Here is a 22,649-nt window from a genome sequence, read left to right as displayed (position 1 = left end):
TGTGGGCAGAGCACTGTACGGGGTGACTACTGGGTGCAGAGCGCTGTCCTAGGCACACAGGGACAACCGATACAAGCAGCAGACCGGGCCCCCATCCTCAATCTTACAATCTACCCACCAAAGGGTCTTTTTTTCTTCATGCCAGTCGTTCTTATGATGCTCCAGGTGTAAAGGATCTCCCCACCTAGAAAACGGCAGGGGTGGCCAGCACAAGCACAGTTGCCCTGGCACACATTGTGCTCGAACAGAGACTCCTGACCATCGGCTTTAAGGCAGTCCATCGGCTTTTTCCCTGCTACCCATCCTCACTCTCCTCCCATTGTAACCCAGCCCGCAATCTTCACTTCTCTAACAGTCAATCGATGGTATTTATTGAGTGCTTACAACGTGCAGAGCACTGTACTTAGCATTTGAGTGAGTACAATGCAACAGAGTTAGGGGACATGTTCCCCACCCAGAATGGACGTACTGTGCAGCGGCCAGAACAGTGCTTGGCACACAGTAACAAGCGCCATAATTATTACTACCTTGGTCAAGATGAGGAGACAATGAGTGGATGGTCAGTCCTCTGGGCTCGAGACTCCACTTCAGGATGCCAGATGGCACAGCCCTCTCCTCCTCTCCTCAGGCTTCCCTTCAGGGGAACGGGCCCATGACTCTTCACTGCAGAGGCGCTCTTTAGGTAGCCCTCCTACTGCAGAAAGCTCTTCCCCAGCTCACCATGTGGTTGTCTCTTACCCGCCCACACTCCTGCCTCTTACCTCTTGCTTGGGCCATTTCCCCGGCCTGGAACTCCCTCCCGTTTCCCATGAGGCAGGTGCAGACCTCCCCATCTTCAAAGCCCTCCTAAAATCTCCTCTCCTTCAAGAAGCCTTCCCCAATTAACTCAGCACACGGCAAGGGCCATCCTTTCAACAGCCGCCCTTTGCACTTACTGCACAGATGCATATTGAATTGGTCACTCGATTACTTGAAGCGGTATGGTGTATTGGGTAGGGGGATGGCCCGGGAGTTAGAAGGTCATGGGTTCTCATCCCGGTTCTGCCACGTCTGCTGTGTGACCTCGGGCAAGTCACTTCACTTCTCTTTGCCTCAGTTACCTCATCTGCAAAATGGGGATTGAAACTGTGAGCCCCACGTGGGACAGGGACTTGTGTCCAACCTGATTTGCTTGTATCCACCCCAGGGCTTAGTACAGTGTTTGGCACATAGTAAGCACTTAACAAATACCATAATAATAATTATTATTATTGAGTTCACTTATCTCTTCCTGACATTCCAGCCAAGTTCTTGCTCCTGGTCCCATTACGTGCATGTAATTTTTATCGGTCCAACTCCCTCATTAGTGTCAGCTCCCTAAAGGCAGGGGAACACATGCCTTGCTTCAGTTGCACTTTCCCAAGCGAACACTCAGTACACTGCATTGCAATCAGTAGGCACTCAATAAATACAATCATCCATAGGACCACTGAATGCCCAGCAGGTAAGCCGGTGATCGTGGGCACAGGTAGAATAAGGGGACTCCCTGGGCTTCGGGATATTCCATTAAGATATCCCTCCTACTTACTCCTGGGCAGCCCTTGTATCGTCCCCCTGAGGCTGACCCTTGGGCCCCCAGGACCCTGAAAATACCCTTGGTGTTGAGCTTTCATGGCTGCTTCAGATGTCCAGAGTCTGAAACTAATCAATCAATGGCATTTATTGAGTGCTTACTGTATGCTGAACACTTCCCCAATAGGCTAGAGTTTCGGTGATCCAGAAGGGAGAAAAGCCTCCAACCCCTAAAGAGGACCCTTGGGATCAGTACACGACTTGGTCTACGGCAGGGGGACCGCTCCAGCGCCCACTGGCACCTGATAATAATAATAATAGTAATGATGGTATCTGTTAAACACTTACTATATGTCAAGCACTGTTCTAATTGCTGGGGTAGTTACAAGCTAATCAGGTAGGACACATGGGGCTCACAGTCTTAATCCCCATGTTACAGATGAGATAGTTGAGGCCCAGAGAAATAAAGTGGAATCCATGTCCCCTCTGGACTGTAAGCTCCTTGTGGGCAGGGAACATGTCTATTAACTGCTATATTGTGCTCTCCCAAGTGCTTAGTACAGTGTTCTGCATGCCGTAAGTGATCAATAAGTACTACTGATTGATCACTCTTTCTCTGCATCTCCTAGAATGGGAGGGAGCCTCCCTCTGTGGGGTAAGACAGCCCTGTCTGGGCACAAGGGCAGGGACTGGTTGACCTCGACAGCTCACGGACACACCACAAAAAATCATCCTCCGTGAACCCGCTAAGCTACGTACTCAGACTTCAGAGACGGGGGAAGGGTGAGGGGCAGATGGAAAGGGGAGGGGCCAACAATACTCTCAAACCCCCTGGATCAAAAGGCCCGAATACCCAAGTTGGGGACGCACATTGTGCCCCGCTGGCCGTGCGGGGCCAAGATCCGATCTGCTCTGCCCCATGCGAAGAACAGAGAGGAAGGCCCTTCCTAAGGAGGCGGGGGACCCTGAGCAGTAGACTTGGCCCGTGGGGAACCTCACTGGGGGCGGGGGCGAGGAGGAAGTTCGAGGGCCACGGAAGCCCTGGGCAATTCACACGGGGACAAGGACCTTTCAAGTGAAACCACCTCCATCAGTCAGTTCAAACAGAGACCCTACCGCACTCACCCTTTCAAAGGGGCTGTTTGGGCTTATAGCAAAGTAACATCCTGCCAGATTCCACTTCTAAAGGGGTACTGGTGGAGGAGAGAGGGCTGGGGGGCGGGGAGGGGGCCCTCTCCAACCCCCCCAGCCCTGGACCCAATCTGCGCCCCGTCAGTCTCTGTCTCTACCTAGTGGCCGGGGTCCCGGGCCCACAAGGTGTAGCCTGGGTTGGGGGAACTGAAGTCGTCTGAAGTGGCAGTGGAAAAAGTGTTGTGGGCTCACAGACACAACAGGATGTCAGTCACTGAGGGAGTGCAGCGGCCCATGCCATAACGCAGCCAGATAAATACATAAATAACATTCTTGGGCTAGAAGTCACAGTCTGGCAACAGAAAGGCAACAAAGGCATTCTCCTGTTTCCCAAAGCAGTGATTTTTCATGATCTGCTGCTATACTTAAGCTACTGCTAAGGGGTAGCTTCGTCCCCTTTCTTAAAAAGCGTTTAGAAAAGTTGGGCGGTGGAGGACGCAGGAATAACTGCCATTTCTATTCTCGTGATCGGTAAAAAGCTTGGGTTTGAGGAGCAAACTCCTGGTTTTCCGAGAAAAGGGTGGGCACTGTTATAAGCTTAATGGGTTCAGAGCAACCTGTGGGGCTGCCAGACCCTCTGTGACAGGGGCAGTCGGCAGGGAACGGCTTCCTTTGGCCAAGTGCTGGGGTGCCGTCTCTGTTCTGAGACATCATTCGTCCAAAAGTATTCACTGAGTTTCTACTGTGCGCAGAGCACTGTGCTAAGTGCTTGGGAGAGTCTCACAGAATTAGTAGGCCCGATCCCTGCCCTCAAAGTGCTTACAGTCTAGCGGGAGAGGCAGACGCTAAAACGAACTACAGGTTGGGGGAAGCAATGGAGTGAAAAGATCTGTACATAAATGCAACAGTATGGTAGGAAGGAAGTGAATACCCAAGTGCTTAGGGGATGTGATACATCCACCCCCTGACCCCAGGGGAAATCACATACAGCAACGCAATGATGCCCCTTTCCCACTGCCTGCATTTTATTTCAGTCCTCAGCACTTACCGAACGGACGCCGGACGATTTATTTGCCTAGCTCATCCCGTCTAGTCGTAGAGTACCTGCCATCGCCTTGTTCATCCTCCTGCCTGCACTCTTTCTGAATAATGTGTGTGTCTCCATCATTAGACAGTAAGCTTCTTGAGTGCCGGGCCTATGTCTTCCGATTCAGCTGATCTCCCGAGTGCTCAGCACATGGTATTGCGTACAGTGTGCTGCACGCTGTGGATGTGGAATAAATACCACTGATGGATTGACTGGAACAGAGGGAGCGGGGATGGGGGTGGTGGAGGTCAGGTGGGGCACCTGCACCAGAGAGTGGATGTGGCAGGAGTTGTGTGCCCTGCTGGTCTGAGTGAGGGCCCAGGCCTGGTGAGAAAAAGAGGCCACTCAGTGATTCATCCGGCGATTGTGTTCCCACCAACTAGCCACCTGTAGAGCCCAACCCTTCAATCAGTGAGAGATAGGCCCAACTGCTCCACCAATGAGAGCTGGGCCGGACCCCTCAGACAATGAGGGCTAGGCCCGGGCGCTCGGCCGTCGAGAGCTAGGCTTGAATATTAGGCCAATGAGAGTCAGGCCCGACCCCTCGGCCGACGAGAGCTGGGTCTACCGGGCGGAGGCAGAGGAAGACTGGCCATGGCATTTGGCATCACGGGGCTGGACTGGGTCATCCTCTCACGGCCTCGCCGGCCTCTTCCTGAGGAAAGGGTGGGGCGACTTGAAGGGGTGGCTCGAGGGGCAGAGGGGAAGGAGAGCCACTCCCGGCTAGACAAGCCCCCATCGGGGTCCAGAGAAAGCGTCTGGGAAGCCGGCCAGCCCAGCGTGGCTTCTGCCCTGGCTCCTGCCGTGAACATGAACTCAGGAACCAGTAGTGGCGGGATATTATCACGTCAGGACGGGACCCGTGTGTGGCCCCGGATAGGCGGTGGATTCCCGGGTCCAAAGTCAGATCATCAGCAGCGGCCCTAAAGGACCCTCCCCAGCACCGGCCCAACCCATGCTCACCGGTCTCCACGGCCCAACGAAGTCTCTCAAATCCCTGGCAATGCCTCCTGCCTGGGATCTTGGAAGAGGTCTTGGCCTGTTTCCGTTGGCTGCCTTCTTGGCCTCCGCATAATCTGCAGGATTTCTGGCCCGTCTTACTTTCTCTCTCTCTCTCTCTCTCTCCCCGTCTTTCCCTAGGCCTGATGATTTGATCTCGCAAGTTTCTCTTCCCGTTCTCCAGACTGGCTTATTGCTCTAAGTCTCTCACCAGGGGAGACACTTTGAGGCCAAGATACTCTTCGGGGCCGGCCAGCCCCGTCTCCTATGCGAGGATGTGTTTTCTACTGAAGTAATCGCAGACTTCTGGAGGAGGTTGAAAGGGGCCTCCAGAGGTCATCTGGTCCATCCCTCTGCCTCCCCCAGATGGATGGAGGGAGGTGTGGGGGGGGGTGTTTCATTCCTATGGAGGGAGGCAGTGGTCTGTACCACTTCTTGAAGACTGCCAGTCAGTGTCAATACTTGACGGGGAGAAGAAGAGGAGCTGGAATGACAGACGTGGAACGTAGAGCCCTGATCCCCCCAGCCCCATCACTGAAAATGTATCTCCAGAAGAAATGAATCATGGGATTCATGATCTTGGGAACAAGCTGTATTTGTCCGTATTTTCCCTGGACCTGAGGCACAAGGGAATCCAAACCATTCACCCTCTGCTTAACACTATTATGGCATTTCGTTGTCTGCTTTCTGCTAGCTTCAATCAGTCAATTGGCATGTTTTGAGCATCGACGGTATGCCGACACCCTGGAAGAAATACATACTTTTCCTGCCCTCAAGGAGTTTAGAATCCAGTGGAGGAGACATGCAGACAAAAGTTATTTACAAACGGTGGGAGAAGGAGGGAAAAATATGGATACAACTGATAATACCAAGAGTAAGATAGAATGAAATCACTGAATAAATACTTGAATAAAAAAGCAGCCCGAGTAGCTTGATAGAAACTACCCATCTACAGATATTCATAAGTGCTGAGTGTGGGGGAAATACTTAAATGCTAGGGACTGTTGGGGTTAATGGGGCTAGAGGAGATGGGATTTAATCACTGAAGACCTCCAGGGCAAGGTGGGATTTCGAGACATTTCTGAAGTTGGGCAGAGATGTGGCTTGGTGGTTTTGGAGGGGAAGGGAGTTCCAGGCTGGGGGCGAAGCGAGAACGGAGATGGGAGAGTTGAGTGTGAGGTACGATAAGAAGGTTAACAAGGGAGGAACGAGGAGCCGAGTGGGATGTAGTGAGCGGGAAGAAAGAATATGTACGATGGGAAAAGTTGGAAGAGACCCTGGGTAGCCAATCTACCACATGACCTTCCTTCCCCTCCCTCCTCACTAACCAGGGTCCCTCTGACTCAGCTCCCCTAAGGGTCTCTGCTCTGCTCCACCAGATTGACCCCTGGCCACAATCCCAAAAGGACACTGGTGGAAAGAGAATGGGATCGGGAGCCAGGAGTGCTGTGTTTTCATTACAGGTCTGCCACTGTCCCACTGGGTGACCTCTGAGAGACAAAGTGCATCCCATAATACCCACCCAAGGGGCAGAAAGCTTAATCAATCAATCAATCAATCGTATTTATTGAGCGCTTACTGTGTGCAGAGCACTGTACTAAGTGCTTGGGAAGTACAAGCTGGCAACATGTACAGACAGTCCCTACCCAACAGTGGGCTCACAGTCTGAAGAAGAGGAGCAATAAAGCTTCCATCATGATTTTGTTAAAATAGGTAAATAAGGGTTTAGGCTTACACACAGAATTAAAAAGGTTTAACACCCAGAGATAGAAACTCACCACCCTGCATAACTGCTTCTCTAGCTCACTATCAGTGTCAGCTCATTCTAAGCTTCTATAATGTTTGTCCGTGTTTGAAAAGAACACCACAAGCGTAGCTTCGACTTCAAGAGTAAATCAGTGCGTCCCCAGGTATACAAGGATTTAAATGGTTTGATGCCTGTTAATCTTTTCTTCCTGGAAAATTATATCCGCCAAGCTAGCTCTCTTCCTCCCTCCAAAGCCCTACTGAGAGCTCACCTCCTCCAGGAGGCCTTCCCAGACTGAGCCCCCTTTTTCCTCTCCTCCTCCGCATCCCCCCCACCCTACCTCCTTCCCCTCCCCACTGCACCTGTATATATGTTTGTACAGATATATTACTCTATTTATTTTACTCTATTTTATTTTACTCTTTATTTACTCTATTTTATTTTACTCTATTTATTTTAGCACGGTGCTTTGGCACAGAGGAAGCACTTAAAACATCCTATAGAGGTTACGGTTGTGTGCAAGGCTGTGACTAAGTAGAGGCAGCATAGCCTACTTGCAAGCGCAGAAGTCTGGGAAGTAGAATTTATGGGTTCTAGTACCAGCTCTGCCACAAGCCTGCTGTGTGACCTCAGGCAAATCACTCATTTACTGAACCTCACTTTGCCTCTCCTTACCAAGGTTGTTGTGAGGGCGAAATAAGAAATGTAAAAGAGTTTGGGGAAAATAAAAGTGCCCTACACACTCAAGGTCAAGGTTCTAATTTAGAGAAGGACGACTCTGCCAAAACTCGACGATCTTGGGAGATTCCCCACAGCAAATATACGGGGCTGTTATTTTTTAACATCAGTCTTTCCAGCTAAGAGATATGATAAACAATGTAGAGAAACGCCTACGGGGTTGTCTAAAGCCACATACTACTTCATGCTACAACACCCTCAGGGAGCTGACCAGCACTCCTGCACAAAACGGGACCACAAGCACCCCAGATTCTGGGCAGAGAAGAAGAGAACCCCCACGTTACAGGGCCCAAACTGAAACTTTCTCCCTTAGAGGTTTTGTCGATCGCTAGGTTGGAGCAAAACCTTTCAGAGAACCCTCCTTCAGCCAGCTGAACTAGGTGCTAACGAACTCCACCTTTCTGTAGCCCCAGGAACCTCTTTAGGCATCAAGTGAATGTCAAATCTCTTCTATGGTTGGGTTGGCATTTGAGAGACTTACAGGTCTCTCCATCTTGAGCAGCACACCACAGCAATGCATGATGGGAAACTCCCATCTCTGCAGGTCATTAACTCTTCGTGATTGATGGGGAGGTCCCACATTACATGTTACGACTCTCTTTGAGTCACTCGGCTTCAATGAAATGGGGAAGTTGTGATTTGTGTTTCAAGTAAAGGACTCTGGGGAAAGGAAAAATATATATCACGAAACAAAACGAAACCTGCACCACCTCCCTCTTCCCCTTCACCCCTGGCCCCCTCTCACCTCATCTCGGTTTTCTCTGCATTCCAAGAGTATCAATTTAGTCTGGTTTTAAATGGCCACCTACCACAGGGTCTCACAGACTATCATCGCTTATCTTGAAATAGCCCCAAATCAGACCGCAGCATTAAAAAAGTACACTTAGGAGTCCAGATTGTGGTTAGGTATCAAAGGCTACTAAAAAAAGCCACTCCACACATCATCTTTTTTTTTTCTTCTTCAAGGATTAAGTCAACTTGACGGTGCCTTTTTACAACTTCCTTTTTGATGTGACCTGACTTCTTATTAAAATTTCAGTTCCTTTTTTTTACTCTTGGGGATGTATGGTGGGTGGGTGATGTGTGTGTGTGTGTGTGTGTGCGCGCGTGCGCGCGTGTGCTTGAGCACACCCACAAAAGCTTACTCCAAACTTTTTAGGTGGCAGTAATAACTCTCCTTAAAGACAAACCGGCCTTCAGATAATAAAAACCTCTTGGCGGCTCAGAAACACTGTAATGGGGGAAAAATTATCCCATAGCCTTTTCAGGCAGCCAAGTCCAGTGACCAGACCAAGGAGCTGGAGGACAGACACCTGGATTCTAGTCCCGGCTGTGCCACTGGCCTGCTGTGGGATCTTGGGCAAGTCACAGCCTCTCTTGGACTCAGTTTCCTCATCTGTAAAATGGAGTTAATACCATCTCTCTCACAGGGCTGTCATGAGGATAAAATGAGATAGCTAATGTGAAAGTGCTTTGGAAACACTTTCCAAATGCAAGGTATTAATAAATGAATTGATTGATTGGTTCATTAGCCTATCCTGCTGACCCTTAAGTCACCAACACTCAGCAAACATTTTTGACAGGTTTCCTAGCCTGTGAAGACGGTCAACACCAATCAGTTCAAGTCTGGACCACATTTCAAAGGGGTCTAGCCAAAGTGACGCTGTTAACAAGGCATTTCATGGCTCTTGGTCTCCCTTCTGAAGAAGGAAAGAAAAACCACTTTGGGATCCTGGGAGGAGGTGGGGGGAGAGTGGGACCTCCTTGGAAACATGTGCCCCAAACTGGCCAGACCTCTCCAGGTCCGGCAAAGGCCACAAATCTTCCATGTGGCATCACAGTGGCCGACTGTGTTGCCCTGGGATCCTGCCAAGGGGGTGGGAGAGGGACCCTTCCCAAAGCCCAGACCACGTCTCCTGCTGAGGAAGTGGTCAGACCCCGGGTTACTCTTGCCTCTGCTGGAATTTCGGTTCTACCTCTAACTGCCTCCCACGGGCTGTAGTGCCACAACTCTCCTCCCATCCTCAGCCATGTGTCTGGATAATAACAGATGTGGCACTTGTTCAGCACTTACAACGTGCTAAGCACTGAAGTAGGTTCAAGACAATCAGGTCGGCACAGTCCCTGTTCCACCTGGGGCTCACAGCCTAAGTAGGAGGGAGAACACGTACTGGATTCCCCCCCTCACCATTTTATGGATGAGGAAACTGAGGCAGAGAAGTAAAGGGACTTTTCCGAGGTCACACAGCAGAGAAGTGCCGCCGCTTGGATTAAACCCCGGGTCCTTCTGCCTCCCAGATATGTACTCATTCCACTAGGCCACGCTGCTTTGTTCAGAGTGAGGGTGGTCACTGGCCACACCTGAGGCTGGTCATCTCTTTGTCAACCATGAAGCACAAAGTGGCTGCTTCTGTGTCACGCAGGTTTTAGAATGTGCTGCAGTGGCATCATGAGGACACCCGATAAGGTTTTTGGCAGAAATTGGTAGAAGGGACTGTGAGCCCCACGTGGAACAGGGACTATGTCTGACCTGATTACATGGTATCTACCCCTGCGCTTAGTACAGTGCTGGGCTCACAGTAAGTGCTTAACAAATCCCGCCATTACGAAGCGTGGATATAGATGGTGAAACTCACCCGGCCCCCTCCATCGCTGCGGAGCCTTTGAGTTCCCCTCCCAGGCCCCCCGAACATGGTTGCCATTTCTGATTAGGAATATAGGATGTAATAGTCGTCTGGTGCCAAACCTGAACCGGACGGGACAGGCCAGCTGAAAACCAGGGCTTCGCAACTAGACAAATGATCACCCTCTTCAAAGCTCAGGTGTCACAGGGCAACACTGTCTACCTCCGCCCTGGACTGACACCCTCAAAGGCAGATTCTGACTCCCTAGAGTAGAGAGCGGCCACCAGATCCAGGCCTGTGGATGGGCCATGAGAGGTGATGTTGTCGGGCCCACGGCTTCAGTGGCTCCAGGCAGGGCTGTCTCCTCCCCGCACTCCCCCTCCCCCAGACAGATGGCTCTCACTCCTCTGACTTCCTTCTCCAGAGGGTGGACACGGGGTCAAGGGGTGGACGGGCAGCCCGTCCTTTTCATAAGAACCTGAGGGGAGGCAGGGACAGGAGGGAGAGAGGCTAGAAACCCCAAAATGGAGTCTGGGTCAAAGCTTCCGTTAACCCCTCTGTCTCCCGTCACCATGTTGGAATTGGAAGCCTGGGAAAATCTCCCAGGCCAGTTCCCCTCTCCCCAGGGAATCACAGCCCTGAGCCCCTGGACCCCCCTGACCCCCGACTTTCACTTCCAGGAACAGGCTGGCCGGCGACCCCTTCCTCACATCCCCTGGGGCTGCCCGCACAGTGTCAGCATTCCTCTGGTGGCCCTCCTCAAGGGGCTCCCCCCTTCCATCCCCTCCCCTCTGGTGACGCACCACGGAGATCAAGCCAACTCGCCATCCACAGCCGGATCAAACCCACATCCCTCCCTTGGCCTTTGACCAATGCGACGTCGGCCTCCCGCGTCGGCCCCCGCCCCACAACATGAGAAGCAGATTTCCCCGCCGGGACCGCCCGCTCGGCCCCACGGTCCAGAGGGAAGCTGCAAGACGGCCTGCCGCCCCCCACCCTCCTTGTCCCACTGACCCGCCTCTGCCATTCGAGGGAGCTGCGGCCGCCACTCACCTGACCACCGGTTCGGGGATGGCTTCTGCCCCTGCGGGCACCTGGACGCCTTTCTCCCACTCCTGCCTCCAGGAATCCACCAGGATGTAGTACTCATCGGGGCTGAGCTGGTAAGAGTCAGGAATCTTCATGGCGGTAATGAGATCCGTGCGGAAGACCTGGATGGAGAGGGGGAGGGGAAAGAGGTGAGGGTCTGGGCCACAGAAGCCGGATAGCTGAGTTGCCTCTCTGTATTGGCGCTGCCCGGTGTCCCGGCGGGGAGCCCTGAATTCTCTCCAGGACACCCCGGGGTAACCCCACAAACAATCCCACATTCATGGTGGGCCTTCACCTGGGGAGCGGACGCTTGCGGGAACGGGAAGACTAACCAGTCACAAAAGGGCTCTCTTCACTGGCTAGTCCACAGCTCACCCTCTTCACTTCTCCCAAAAGCAATTTGTCACAGTACTCTGCTCTCAACTCTCCCAACTCAGACCTCTTGCACGCTGTTCCCCCAGACCGGAACTTCCCACCCCTCTAAAATCCCCCAGAGAGCTGCTCTCTTCATCTTCAAAGCTCTTCTAAAATCACACCCCTTCCAGGAAGCCTTCCAATGAATTCACAACACCCAAGTCACATCAACTTGTGACTTCTAGACTGTGAGCCCGTTATTGGGTAGGGACCGTCTCTATATGTTGCCGACTTGTACTTCCCAAGTGCTTAGTACAGTGTTCTGCACACAGTAAGCACTCAATAAATACGACTGAATGAATGAATGAATGAATGAATTAGCCCAAATGAATGAATTAGCCACTGGCCTGCAGTCAGTTGGTCAGTCAATCAAATTTCTTGAGTGCTTACTGGATTCAGAGCACTACTAAGCTCTTGGGAGAGTACAATACAACAATATAACAGACACACTCCTTGCCAACAACGAGCTTACAGTCTAGAAGGGAGCTTACAGCCTAGAGAGGATGTGCGTGTGACTTGAGTTCCAAAACTTTCTGCCCTGGGCAGAAGACGATCTTGGAGATGGCTGATTTGAATCCAGCCCACCTGTAAACTGGCAGGATGATAAACCCTTTCAACTTTTAGAACCCTGGGAAGCAGCACGGCCCAGTGGAAAGACTGTGGGCCTGGCAATCGGAGGAACTGGGTTCTGATCCCACCTCTGTGACCTTGGGCAAGTCGCTTAACTTCTCTGGGCCTCAGTTTCTTCAAATGTGAAAGAGGATCTAACACCTACTCCTCCTCCAACCTAAACCCTGAGTGGGACGGGGACTGTGTCCAACTCGATTAACTTGTATCTTCCCTAACGCTTTGTCTATGGAACAAAGTAAGCACTTAACAAACACCCCAATTATTCAATCAATCAATCAATCAATCAATCAATCGTATTTATTGAGCGCTTACTATGTGCAGAGCACTGTACTAAGCGCTTGGGAAGTACAAATTGGCATCACATAGAGACAGTCCCTACCCAACAGTGGGCTCACAGTCTAAAAGGGGGAGACAGAGAACAGAACCAAACATACCAACAAAATAAAATAAGTAGGATAGAAATGTACAAGTAAAATAAATAAATAAATAAATAAATAAATAGAGTAATAAATATGTACAACCATATATACATATATACAGGTGCTGTGGGGAAGGGAAGGAGGTAAGACGGGGGGATGGAGAGGGGGACGAGGGGGAGAGGAAAGAAGGGGCTCAGTCTGGGAAGGCCTCCTGGAGGAGGTGAGCTCTCAGCAGGGCCTTGAAGGGAGGAAGAGAGCTAGCTTGGCGGATGGGCAGAGGGAGGGCATTCCAGGCCCGGGGGATGACGTGGGCCGGGGGTCGATGGCGGGACAGGCGAGAGTGAGGTACAGTGAGGAGATTAGTGGTGGAGGAGCGGAGGGTGCGGGCTGGGCAGTAGAAGGAGAGAAGGGAGGTGAGGTAGGAGGGGATACTACCTGAGCATACTATCCTGTAAGATAGTATGCTCAGGAGGCAAGAAAAGGAGAAAACTACTAAACTTTGAGCCCCAGGTGGGACAAGGACTCTTTCTTGTATCCTCCCCAGTCTCCTGAACGTGGAGAGCGCTTAAATGCCACAATGATTATTAATCCTAGCAAGGCTGCTGGTATCACAGTTGACTTGTCAATGCATTGCCAGGAAGGAAGATCAGAAGACAAGAGTCCCCCTCACCCCACCCAAACTCCATCTCTCTTCTCCACATCAACCCATCAATGGTATTTATTAATACTACTACTAATAATAACAATAATAGGAATTGTTAACTGCTTATCATGTGTAAGGCACTATACTAAGCACTGGGGTAGACACAAGCTAGTCAGATTTCAAGTTGGACACAGTCTGCGTCCCACATGGAGCTCACAGTCTTAATCCCCATATAACAGATGAGGTAACTGAGGCCCAGAAAAGTGAAGTGACTTGCCCAAGTTCACACAGCAGACAAATGGTGGAGCTGGGTTTAGAATCCAGATCCTTCTGATTCCCCGGTGTATGCTCTATCCACTAGCCCCCGCTGCTTCTCAACTGCCCACTTACAGTAAGCTATGCACCATCCTGAATGCTCGGGAGGGTATGATACAACAGAATTGGTAGCTGTGTTCCCTAACTCAGTCCAGAGGAGCCTCCACATCCCTGTTCTTCACTTCAACTCTTACCATTTTTAAAGTCCTCCTAAAATCCCACCTCCTCCAGGAAGCCTTCCCCAATTAATTCAAAAATGCCCTAGCTGTGTTGGACCAGCACCCCCACTTAGCACTTGCAGCATTCTCCAAATCTACACTCACCACTCATGGACATACGCATATTTTAATATATTTATGTTTTACTCAAATATTTATCCGTGCATTCTATTACTTGTACAGCCTATTAGTCCTGGTGTATTTTGTACTGTTTCCAGCTTTACAATTACTCTTCCTCCTGTCTTCCTATTCTTTATTAATCTCTTTTTGTCTTCCCCCATAGACTGGAAGCACTATGAAGGCACAGAGTGTGTGCTTTAGTATTGTCATACTCTCCCTATTGCTTATTCATTCATTCAATTGTATTTATTGAGCACTCACTGGACTAAGCACTGAACTAAACACTTGGGAAAGTAACACAGAACAATAAACTGTGACATTCTGTGCCCACAACAAGCTTACAGTATGCGGGGGGAGAGACGGACATCAACACAAATAAAGTGACAGATATGTACATAAGTGCTTGGGGCTGGGCGGGGTGGGGGGAGAAGAAAAGGGAGCAAGTCAGGGTGAAGCAGAAGGGAATGGGAGATGAGGAAAAGTGGGGCTTAATCTGGGAAGGCCTCTTGGAGGAGATATGCCTTCAATAAGGCTGTGAACGGGGAAGAGTAATTGTCTAGCAGATTGGAGGAGGGAGGGCATTCTAGGCCAGAGGCAGGATGCGGGCCAGGGGTCAGAGAGACCGAGGCACAGTGGGAAGGTTAGCACCAGTGGAGCGGAGGGTGCAGGCTGGGTTGTAGAAGGTGAGCAGGGAGGTGAGGTAGGAGGAGGGCGAGTGTTTTAGTATAGTGCTTAGAACTCAGGGTGCATTCAAAAATGCCACTGGCTCAGTGACAAAAATGCCACAGGCTTTGGAGTCAGAGGTCAGGGGTTCAAATCCCGGCTCCGCCAATTGTCAGCTATGTGACTTTGGGCAAGTCACTTAACTTCTCTGGGCCTCAGTTACCTCATCTGTAAAATGGGGATTAAGACTGTGAGCCCCCTGTGGGACAACCTGATAATAATAATAATAGTAATGGCATTTGTTAAGCGCTTACTATGTGCAGAGCACTGTTCTAAGCGCTGGGGGGGGGGTACAAGTTGTCCCACGTGGGGCTCACAGTCTTAATCCCCATTTTACAGATGAGGTAACTGAGGCTCAGAGAAGTTAAGTGACTTGCCCAAGGTCACACAGCAGACATGTGGTGGAGTCGGGATTCGAACCCATGACCTCTGACTCCAAAGCCCGGGCTCTTTCTACTGTGCCACGCTGTTCCTCCTTATCACCTGATCACCTTGTAACCTCCCCAGCGCTTAGAACAGTGCTTTGCACATAGTAAGCGCTTAATAAATGCCATTATTATTTTTATTATTATTGACTGACCTGGAGCATCATCATCAACTTCATCAATGTGAGTGTTTTGCACATAGGAAGCGCTTAATAAATGCCATCATTATTATATTATTATTATCAATGGTATTTACTGAGCACTTACTGTCACTTAACCTATCTTAATCAATCAATGCTATTTTTTTATGGTACTTGTTAAAGGTTTACTTCATGCCAAATACTGTACTAGGCCCTGGGGTAGATGCAAGATATTCAGCACGGATACAGTTCCTGTCCCATATGTGGCTCACGGCAGGATTTCATCCCCATTTTACAGGTGAAAAAAATTTTAGGCACAGAGTGAAGTCACTTGACAAGTGGCAGAGCCAGGATTAGAACACAGATCCTCTGACTCCTAGGTTGTGCTCTTTCAGTTCAGGTTCAGTCCAGGCATCTTCACACCTCAAGAACCTCCAATGGCTGCCCATCCATCTCGGCGTCAAACAGAAACTCCTTACCACTGGCTTTAAAGCCTGCAATCAGCCCGTCCACTCCTACTTTACCTCACTAATCTACTACTGCCCAATCTGCACATTTTGCTCCTTTAGCTTACTCACTGTGCCCCAGTCTCGTCTATGTTGCCGCCCAGCCCTTTCCTATGTCTTCCCGTTAGCTTGGAATCCCCTCCCCCTCCAAATACCCAGACCACTACTCTCCCCACTTTCAAAGCCTTTCTAAGGTCACACCTCTTCCAAGAGGTCTTCCCCAATTAAGCTCTCTTCTCTCCGGCTCCCTCTCCCTTCTGCATCATCTATGACCTTGGGTGAGCCCGTCGTGGGCAGGGATCGTCTCTCTTTGTTGCTGAATTGTACTTTTCAAGAGCATAATACAGTGCTCTGCACACAGTAAGCGCTCAATAAATACGACTGAATGAATCTGTGACCATTGGGCATTTGATATTAGACCCACCTCAACCCCACAGGACCTGTGTATGTATCTTTAAATTATATATTACCAATTATTTATTCATATCAATGTCTGGCTCCCCCTCTAGACTGTAAGCTCGTTATAGGCAGGGCACAAGTCTGCCAATTCTGTTGCATTGCACTCTCCCAAGTGCTTAGTACAGTGCTTGGCATATAGTAAGCACTCAACAAATACCACTGATTGGCTGATTTCCACTGGGACAAGTGCCATATTTACTGAGCGCTTACTGTGAGCAGAGAACTGTACCAAGTGCTTGAGAAAATGCAGAGTTCGTAGGCAGTAACCCTGACCAAGAAGCTTACAGTCTACAGGGGGAGACCGACATTACAAACTTGGCCTCAGTTTCCTAATCTGCAGAATGGAGATAAGATCATTACTACTACTAATAATAATAACAGTAGTGGTATTTGTTAAGTGCTTACTATGTGCCAGGCCCTCTACTGAGGGCTGAGGTAGATACAGGCAAATCGGGGAGGACACAGTCCCTGTCCCACATGGGGCTAACAGTTTTATTCCCCATTTTATAGGTGAGGTAACTGAGGCACAGAGAAGTGAAGTGATTTGCCCAAGGTCACACAGCAGACAAGTGGCAGAGCTAGAATTAGAACCCAGGTCCTTTCAACTCCCAGGCCCATACTCTATCCACTAGGCAACGCTGCTCTGCCTCACTCTTAGATTTAGAGCCCAGTGTGAGCCAGGGACTGTATCTGATCTGATTATCTTGTATCTACCCTTGGGGTTGACCTGTAGTCAGTGCTTAATAAATTCCACAGCTAACTAACAAAGCCTGAGGCCTCCTAGACAGATGAAGTCCCTGATGGGGACCCCAGGACACTGCACCGCTGATGGCACGACCCTCGATAGGCAACTTCTCCCCTCCCTCACCCACCCATCACCCTCCATCCTCAGGAGACCCAAGCGGTTCTTTCTCAGCCTCCCAATTTCCCGCAAGTATTTCTGAGCGGGGCTGGGACAGTCAAAATGCATTCATTCAGTCAGTCAGTCAGTCGGTCAGCCAATCACATTTATTGAGCGCTTTCTGTGTGTGGAACGCTGTGCTAAACGCTTGAGAAAGTACAATATAACAGACAAAATCCCTGTCCACAGTGAGCTTACAGTCTAGAGTCTACAGTCTAGTTGGTTCAAGGCCAACGAGATTCGATCCCTGAAGAGATGGTCCAGACTGCAGCCGGCACCACTCATAGAGCGGAGCCGGTCAGCCGGACGCTGGCTGTGTGAGGTCCAGCTCCTTCTGCTTTTCCTTTCCCAGAAGTCCGAGCAAGTGGAAAAATAAATAATCCCAAGGTTTATTAAGCGCTTACTACTCACCAGAGCATTGTGCTCAGGCCTGGCGGGGGTTACATGTTAAAAGCTCATTCACAGTCCCTGTCCCCCTGGGGACTCTGCAGAGTAAGCGCTTGATAAATACAATTGATTGACTGAGGCTCACAACTTAAGAGCAGGGATCTTATCCTCATTTTACAAATAAAACTGGGGACAGGGGAGGTTAAATGACTTGTCCAAGGTCACACAACAGTCCCATGACCTTTCCACTAAGCCTCGCTGCCTCTCATTAAAAGGCATAATCAATTAATGTGTGGCTTATTACAGTGCCCTGCATACTGTGGTGTCCTAGTATGGCGGCTCTGCATGTAGGATAGTGCTGTGCACATAGTAATAATAATAATAATAATGACATTTATTAAGCGCTTACTATGTGCAAAGCACTGTTCTAAGCGCTGGGGTGGTTACAAGGCAATCAGGTTGTCCCACAGGGGGCTCCCAGTCTTAATCCCCATTTTACAGATGAGGGAGCTGAGGCACAGAGAAGTTATGTGACTTGCCCAAAGTCACGCAGCTGACAATTGGCAGAGCCAGGATTCAAACCCATGACATCTGACTCCAAAGCCCGTGCTCTTTCCACTGAGCAACGCTGCTTCTCTAGTAAGAATTCAGTACAGCGCTCTGCACATAGTAGACAGTGCTCTGCACCCATACAACATTCTACATACAAAAGGCACCCAGTACAGCACACTGCACACAACGGACGCTTAATCAATACCTCTGATTGATTGATACCCACAAAGGATGAGAGAAAAACTGCAGGGTGAAGGATGTGTACAAACCTAATTAACAACCTCTATCTAACGGGGTTTGGAAAAGGTCAAGTTTCCTGAAGTCTCCATTTGCCACACAATTTAATTGTTCAGACCAACACTGTGGCATTTAATTATGATGCCAGTGTGAAAAATTAAAATGAGATTAAGATTAAATACTAATTAAATAGAAGCAGAAATATGGTTGAGATTTCAACAGGCCTGAAAATGTGCATATTTTATTACCAAGTGATAAGAAAGCTCAAAGAAAACCCTCAAGAGGAGGGGAGGCTGCTTCATTTTTACCCAGAAAGGGCCAGCGCTCTTCCACTGATCTTGGTCTGTCGCTGCCACTTCTCAGACGAGGACCTGTTTAAATCCCTCTCCGATCTGAGCAACACACCATCTAGCCCTCTTCACGGGGTAGAAGGCAAACAAAATTCCATGTCAACCAAGAACTCTTTTGTTCTTTCACAGCTCTTCGCTCTGAAGTGCTCTGTGCAATTACTAAGTAAGTGCTCAGTGTTTTGGTGGCTATGAATACCTCCCCCCCCCAGATCCACAAACATCTTAATGCTGACCCAGAAGAGCAATTTGGAACCTCGATTTGCCTTTCCAACTGAGGCGTTGAGTGCTTCAAAGACAGCAGGTGACATTTGAAAAAGGAGAAAGGGAAAATTCAACAGGTGCCTTTCTAGCACATCACCTGTGTCAACAACTTTCGAGTTCCAACTTTAGAACATCGGTGCGCTGTTGAAGGGAACACGCTTTGACTTGCCAAATAAACCCACCCAATGGGCAGGGACTTCTGCATGGGTTCTGGCAGGCCACCCAGGAGAAACCAGGACTTCTGGGGACCCTGAAGGGTCCATTGGGGCCTGAGGGGCAGGCCGGGTGCAGCACCTCTGCCTGGGTTTGTTTATCTGTCATTGACCTCACCTCGCAGAACAGAAAAGCTGGTGGGAAGACGGCCTCAGCTGCCAGGCCCAGGGGGCCTGCAAAAGCAGAAATCACCCACTCTGGGACTCTGTTCCTGAGGGTGGGGGAGCCTGTTTCAGGTAGGGCGATGGGAGCCCATAGCTGATGCAATAGGGGTGATGCCAAAGGGCACCCACCAAAGCAGCTTCCCCTTCCCATCTCCCCAACGCCCCCGAGGTCCCTCTCTCGCCCCACCCCCCAGCCCAGTGGCACCCCACGGCAGTCCAGTGGGCCAGGGCAGGGCCCCAGGGGGCCCGCCCGGTCTGCTCTGAGCCCCCTCAGGAAGCGTGAGGGCGTGTGGGTCAGGACTGCCCATGGACCTGGGCAGCTGGAATGACTGAAACAATGCCGTCGGCCACCCAACCCTGGCACCTTCCGGGGCAGGGAGGAGATAGAAAGAGCCCAGGCCTGGGAGGCGGAGGACTCCGGTCCTCATTCCGGCTCTGCAGTTTCCCTGCTGGGTGACCCTGGGAAAGTCACTTCAACTGTTCTCTCTCCTACACTTAGAGAGGGACAGGGACGGTGTCTGGCCCGATCATCTTGTTACCACACCAGGGCTTAGTACAGTGTTCGGCTCAGCCCCAGGGACAAACTCCACTGTTTGGTGGGCGCAGCCGGGCCTGAGGGGTAAGGGATGGTGAGGCGGCTTCAGCTAGAATCCCTGAGCCATGTCCCGCCAACGCAGTGAGGGAACTTTCCCAACTGCCGGCCGCCCCTGAGACCGGGAGTCCCATATTAGGGCAGGGCCTGGGTCCCACCTAATTATCTTGTACCTACCCTGACACCTGGCATAGGGCTCGGCACACAGTGAGCACTTGACACATATTATTATTACGGTAATTATTATTAATGCTGATAGGGATTTCCACCCACTCTTCCTCCAGGCACCCTTTCTCACTGTGGGAGGCAAGTTGGTTTTGCAGCCTGGTGAGAGCCAAAGGGCTTATTTCCTTAAAGACCACAAGACACCGTATGGCTTGTTGCCCTATTAAGCCTTTCAGATTGCTTAGATCGTAAACCTCAAGGTCAGGAATCGCGTCTAATTCCCAACTTTACACACCTGTACATAGTAAGAACTTAATAAATACTACTACTACTAGTATTGCTGCTGCTACTACTACTGCTACTTCAGAAACCTGGCTTGGTCCCGACTGAAGTCTAAGACAATACAGTGGGGCCCAGCAGTAGTAGTAACGGTATTTCTTGAGCTCTCATTGGGTGCAGTGCACTGTAACTAAAAGTTTGGAAGTAGAAAACAAGTCAGGGATGCATCCCCTAGTCACAAGGACCTTACACTCTAATGAGGGACCCAGACATGAAGATATTTACCGACAGAGGCATCAAAGGAAGTAAATGAATGTACAATTGAATAGCAAATATACAAAAGTGCTCAGGATGGGTATGAATTAGCATCTAAGTGCTGGCAACTGGGAATGGACAAACTTGCATGTCTTGGGGTGCTGGGAACTAATTGGGGGAGGCTTGCTGGGGAGGTGGGATTTTAGGAGGGCAGCGATTGTTGGGAGAGCCGGGGTCCATCTGATGTGGGGAGGGAGGGAATTCCAGGCAGGGGGAACAACGTGAGCAAGGGGATGGGGGGGCAGGGGGAAGGGGGAGGCAAAAGTGAGACACAGTTAGAAGGTGAGCTTGAACAAAGTGGGGGATCTGAGGAATACTGGCGGAAGGGAGAAGATGGGACGAGTTGTTTGACTGCCCTGAAGTCGGGAGGGAGGAATTTTTGGTGGATTCTGAGGGATCCAGGAGCAGAGAGGGGAAGCTCCACTCCATTTAGCTGATCCAGGCACCAGCCTGCAGTATAGACTGGAGGCAGGAGAGTCAGCCCACCAATCAATGGTATTTATGGAGCGCTTACTGTATGCGGAGCCCTGTACCAAGTGCTTGGGAGAGAACAATATAACAGAGTTGGTAGACATTTTCCCAGCCCACAGTGAGAGGAGATGTGAAATTGCAGGTCAGATAAGAGGGCAGGGCCAGAGAAGTATGTGTCTCCCAACTCCATTGTACTGAATTCCCTCAAGCACTTAGTACAGTGCTCTGCACACAGTAAGCACTCAGTAAATACCACTGACGGGCTGACGGATTGAGAGATAAGAGTGCAAGAGTTTGCCAAGGGAGTGTAGAAGGGAGAAGAGTAGGGGACCAAGAACAGGAGCCTTGCGGGGCAACTACACTAAGGGGACAGGAAGCAAAAATGGAGCCAGTGAACAAAACTGGGAAGAAGCAAAGAGGCAGGAGAACCAGGTGGGCACAGTGTCAGCAAAGCCAAGGCCTAATTGGGTTTTGAGGAGGGAGTAGGAAGGGTGGGAAGACTAGCTTTGTTGGTCTCTACATGTTCTGTGATCTAGGGCAAGTCACTTAACCGCTCTGAGCCTCGGTTTCCTCAACTATAAAATGGGGATAAGGTATACACCTGCTTTCCCTCCCTCTTAGACTATGAGCCCATATGGGACTTGCTTATCTTGAATCTACCCCAGTGCTTAGTACAGGGTTTGGCATATAGTAAAGTGCTTAACAAACACCACAATTGTCATGACTATTACTATTCATTCATTTATTCATTCATACTTATTGAGTGCTTACTGTGTGCAGAACACTGAACTAAGCATTCATTCAATCATATTTATTGAGCGCTTACTGTGTGCAGTGCAGTGTACTAAGTGCTTAATTTGAGAGAGTACAATATAACAATAAACAGAGACATTCCCTGCCCACAACGAGCTTACAGTCTTTGGGGGGAGACAGACATTACTATAAATACATAAATTACAGATATGTATATAAGTGCTGTGGGATTCGGGGGGGGTGAATAAAGGGAGCAAGTTAGGGCGGCGTAGAAGGGAGTGGGAGAAGAGGAAAGGAGGCCTTAGTCAGGGAAGGCCTCTTGGAGGAGATGAGCCTTCAGTAAGGCTTTGAAGCAGCGGAGAACAGTTGTCTGCCAGATTTGAGGAGGGAGGGCATTCCAGACTGGAGGCAGGACTGGTGGCGAGATAGACGAGATCAAGGTACAGTGAAAAAGTTAGCATTAGAGAAGTGAAGTCCATGGGCTGGGTTGTAGTAGGAGAGTAGCGAGGTGAATTAGGAGGGGGCAATCTTTAGATGGTGTGCTCCAGGTGGGAAAGATGATATTTAATCTGATTATCCCGTATCTACCCCAGCCCTTAGCTCAGTGCTTGCCACAGAGTAAGTGTCTAATAAGCACCCTAAACATCAATATCCTAGAAGACATCCCCAGTGACCTCAAGTGCCTGAGGATGAAAAGACGCCCCTCTAGCCTTTTGGTGACAATAGAGTCTTTGAAAGATGAAGCACAACGTTTATGTGGAAATCCATCGACGACAACACATGGGCCCAAATTGTAATCTAAATGCCTTTTTGTTTTGAATGGCCAGGGATCAGGCTTAGCAAAAGGCTCAATTATTCGACTCAAACTCTTCTGAATTATTTATGAAAACTAAATAAAGGCTAAATTGGACACTGATGAGCTAGAGGCCTGGCAGCAGGGGAAAGTTGTGTACTGGAAAACAAGCAATTTTCTTGGAATATGAGTGTTTTCTATTTCCGCCTTTTCTGCAGAAACTGACAAATTGTCTTTA

General features: G+C 49.9%; 1 protein-coding gene across 1 annotated transcript in view; it reads right to left on the bottom strand.

Moving 5' to 3' along the window:
- Positions 1–22,649, bottom strand: part of JADE2 (jade family PHD finger 2) — a 132,939-nt gene that overhangs the window by 72,168 nt on the left and 38,122 nt on the right. The window contains 1 exon segment of the mRNA XM_038739863.1: positions 10,931–11,088. Coding sequence (XP_038595791.1) covers positions 10,931–11,088 — 158 coding nt within the window.

This window comes from Tachyglossus aculeatus, chromosome X1 (genome assembly GCF_015852505.1).
Source record: "Tachyglossus aculeatus isolate mTacAcu1 chromosome X1, mTacAcu1.pri, whole genome shotgun sequence".
Lineage (NCBI taxonomy): Eukaryota > Metazoa > Chordata > Mammalia > Monotremata > Tachyglossidae > Tachyglossus > Tachyglossus aculeatus.
Note: the sequence above shows the minus strand (reverse complement) of the source record. Positions and strands in the feature narration are given on the sequence as shown.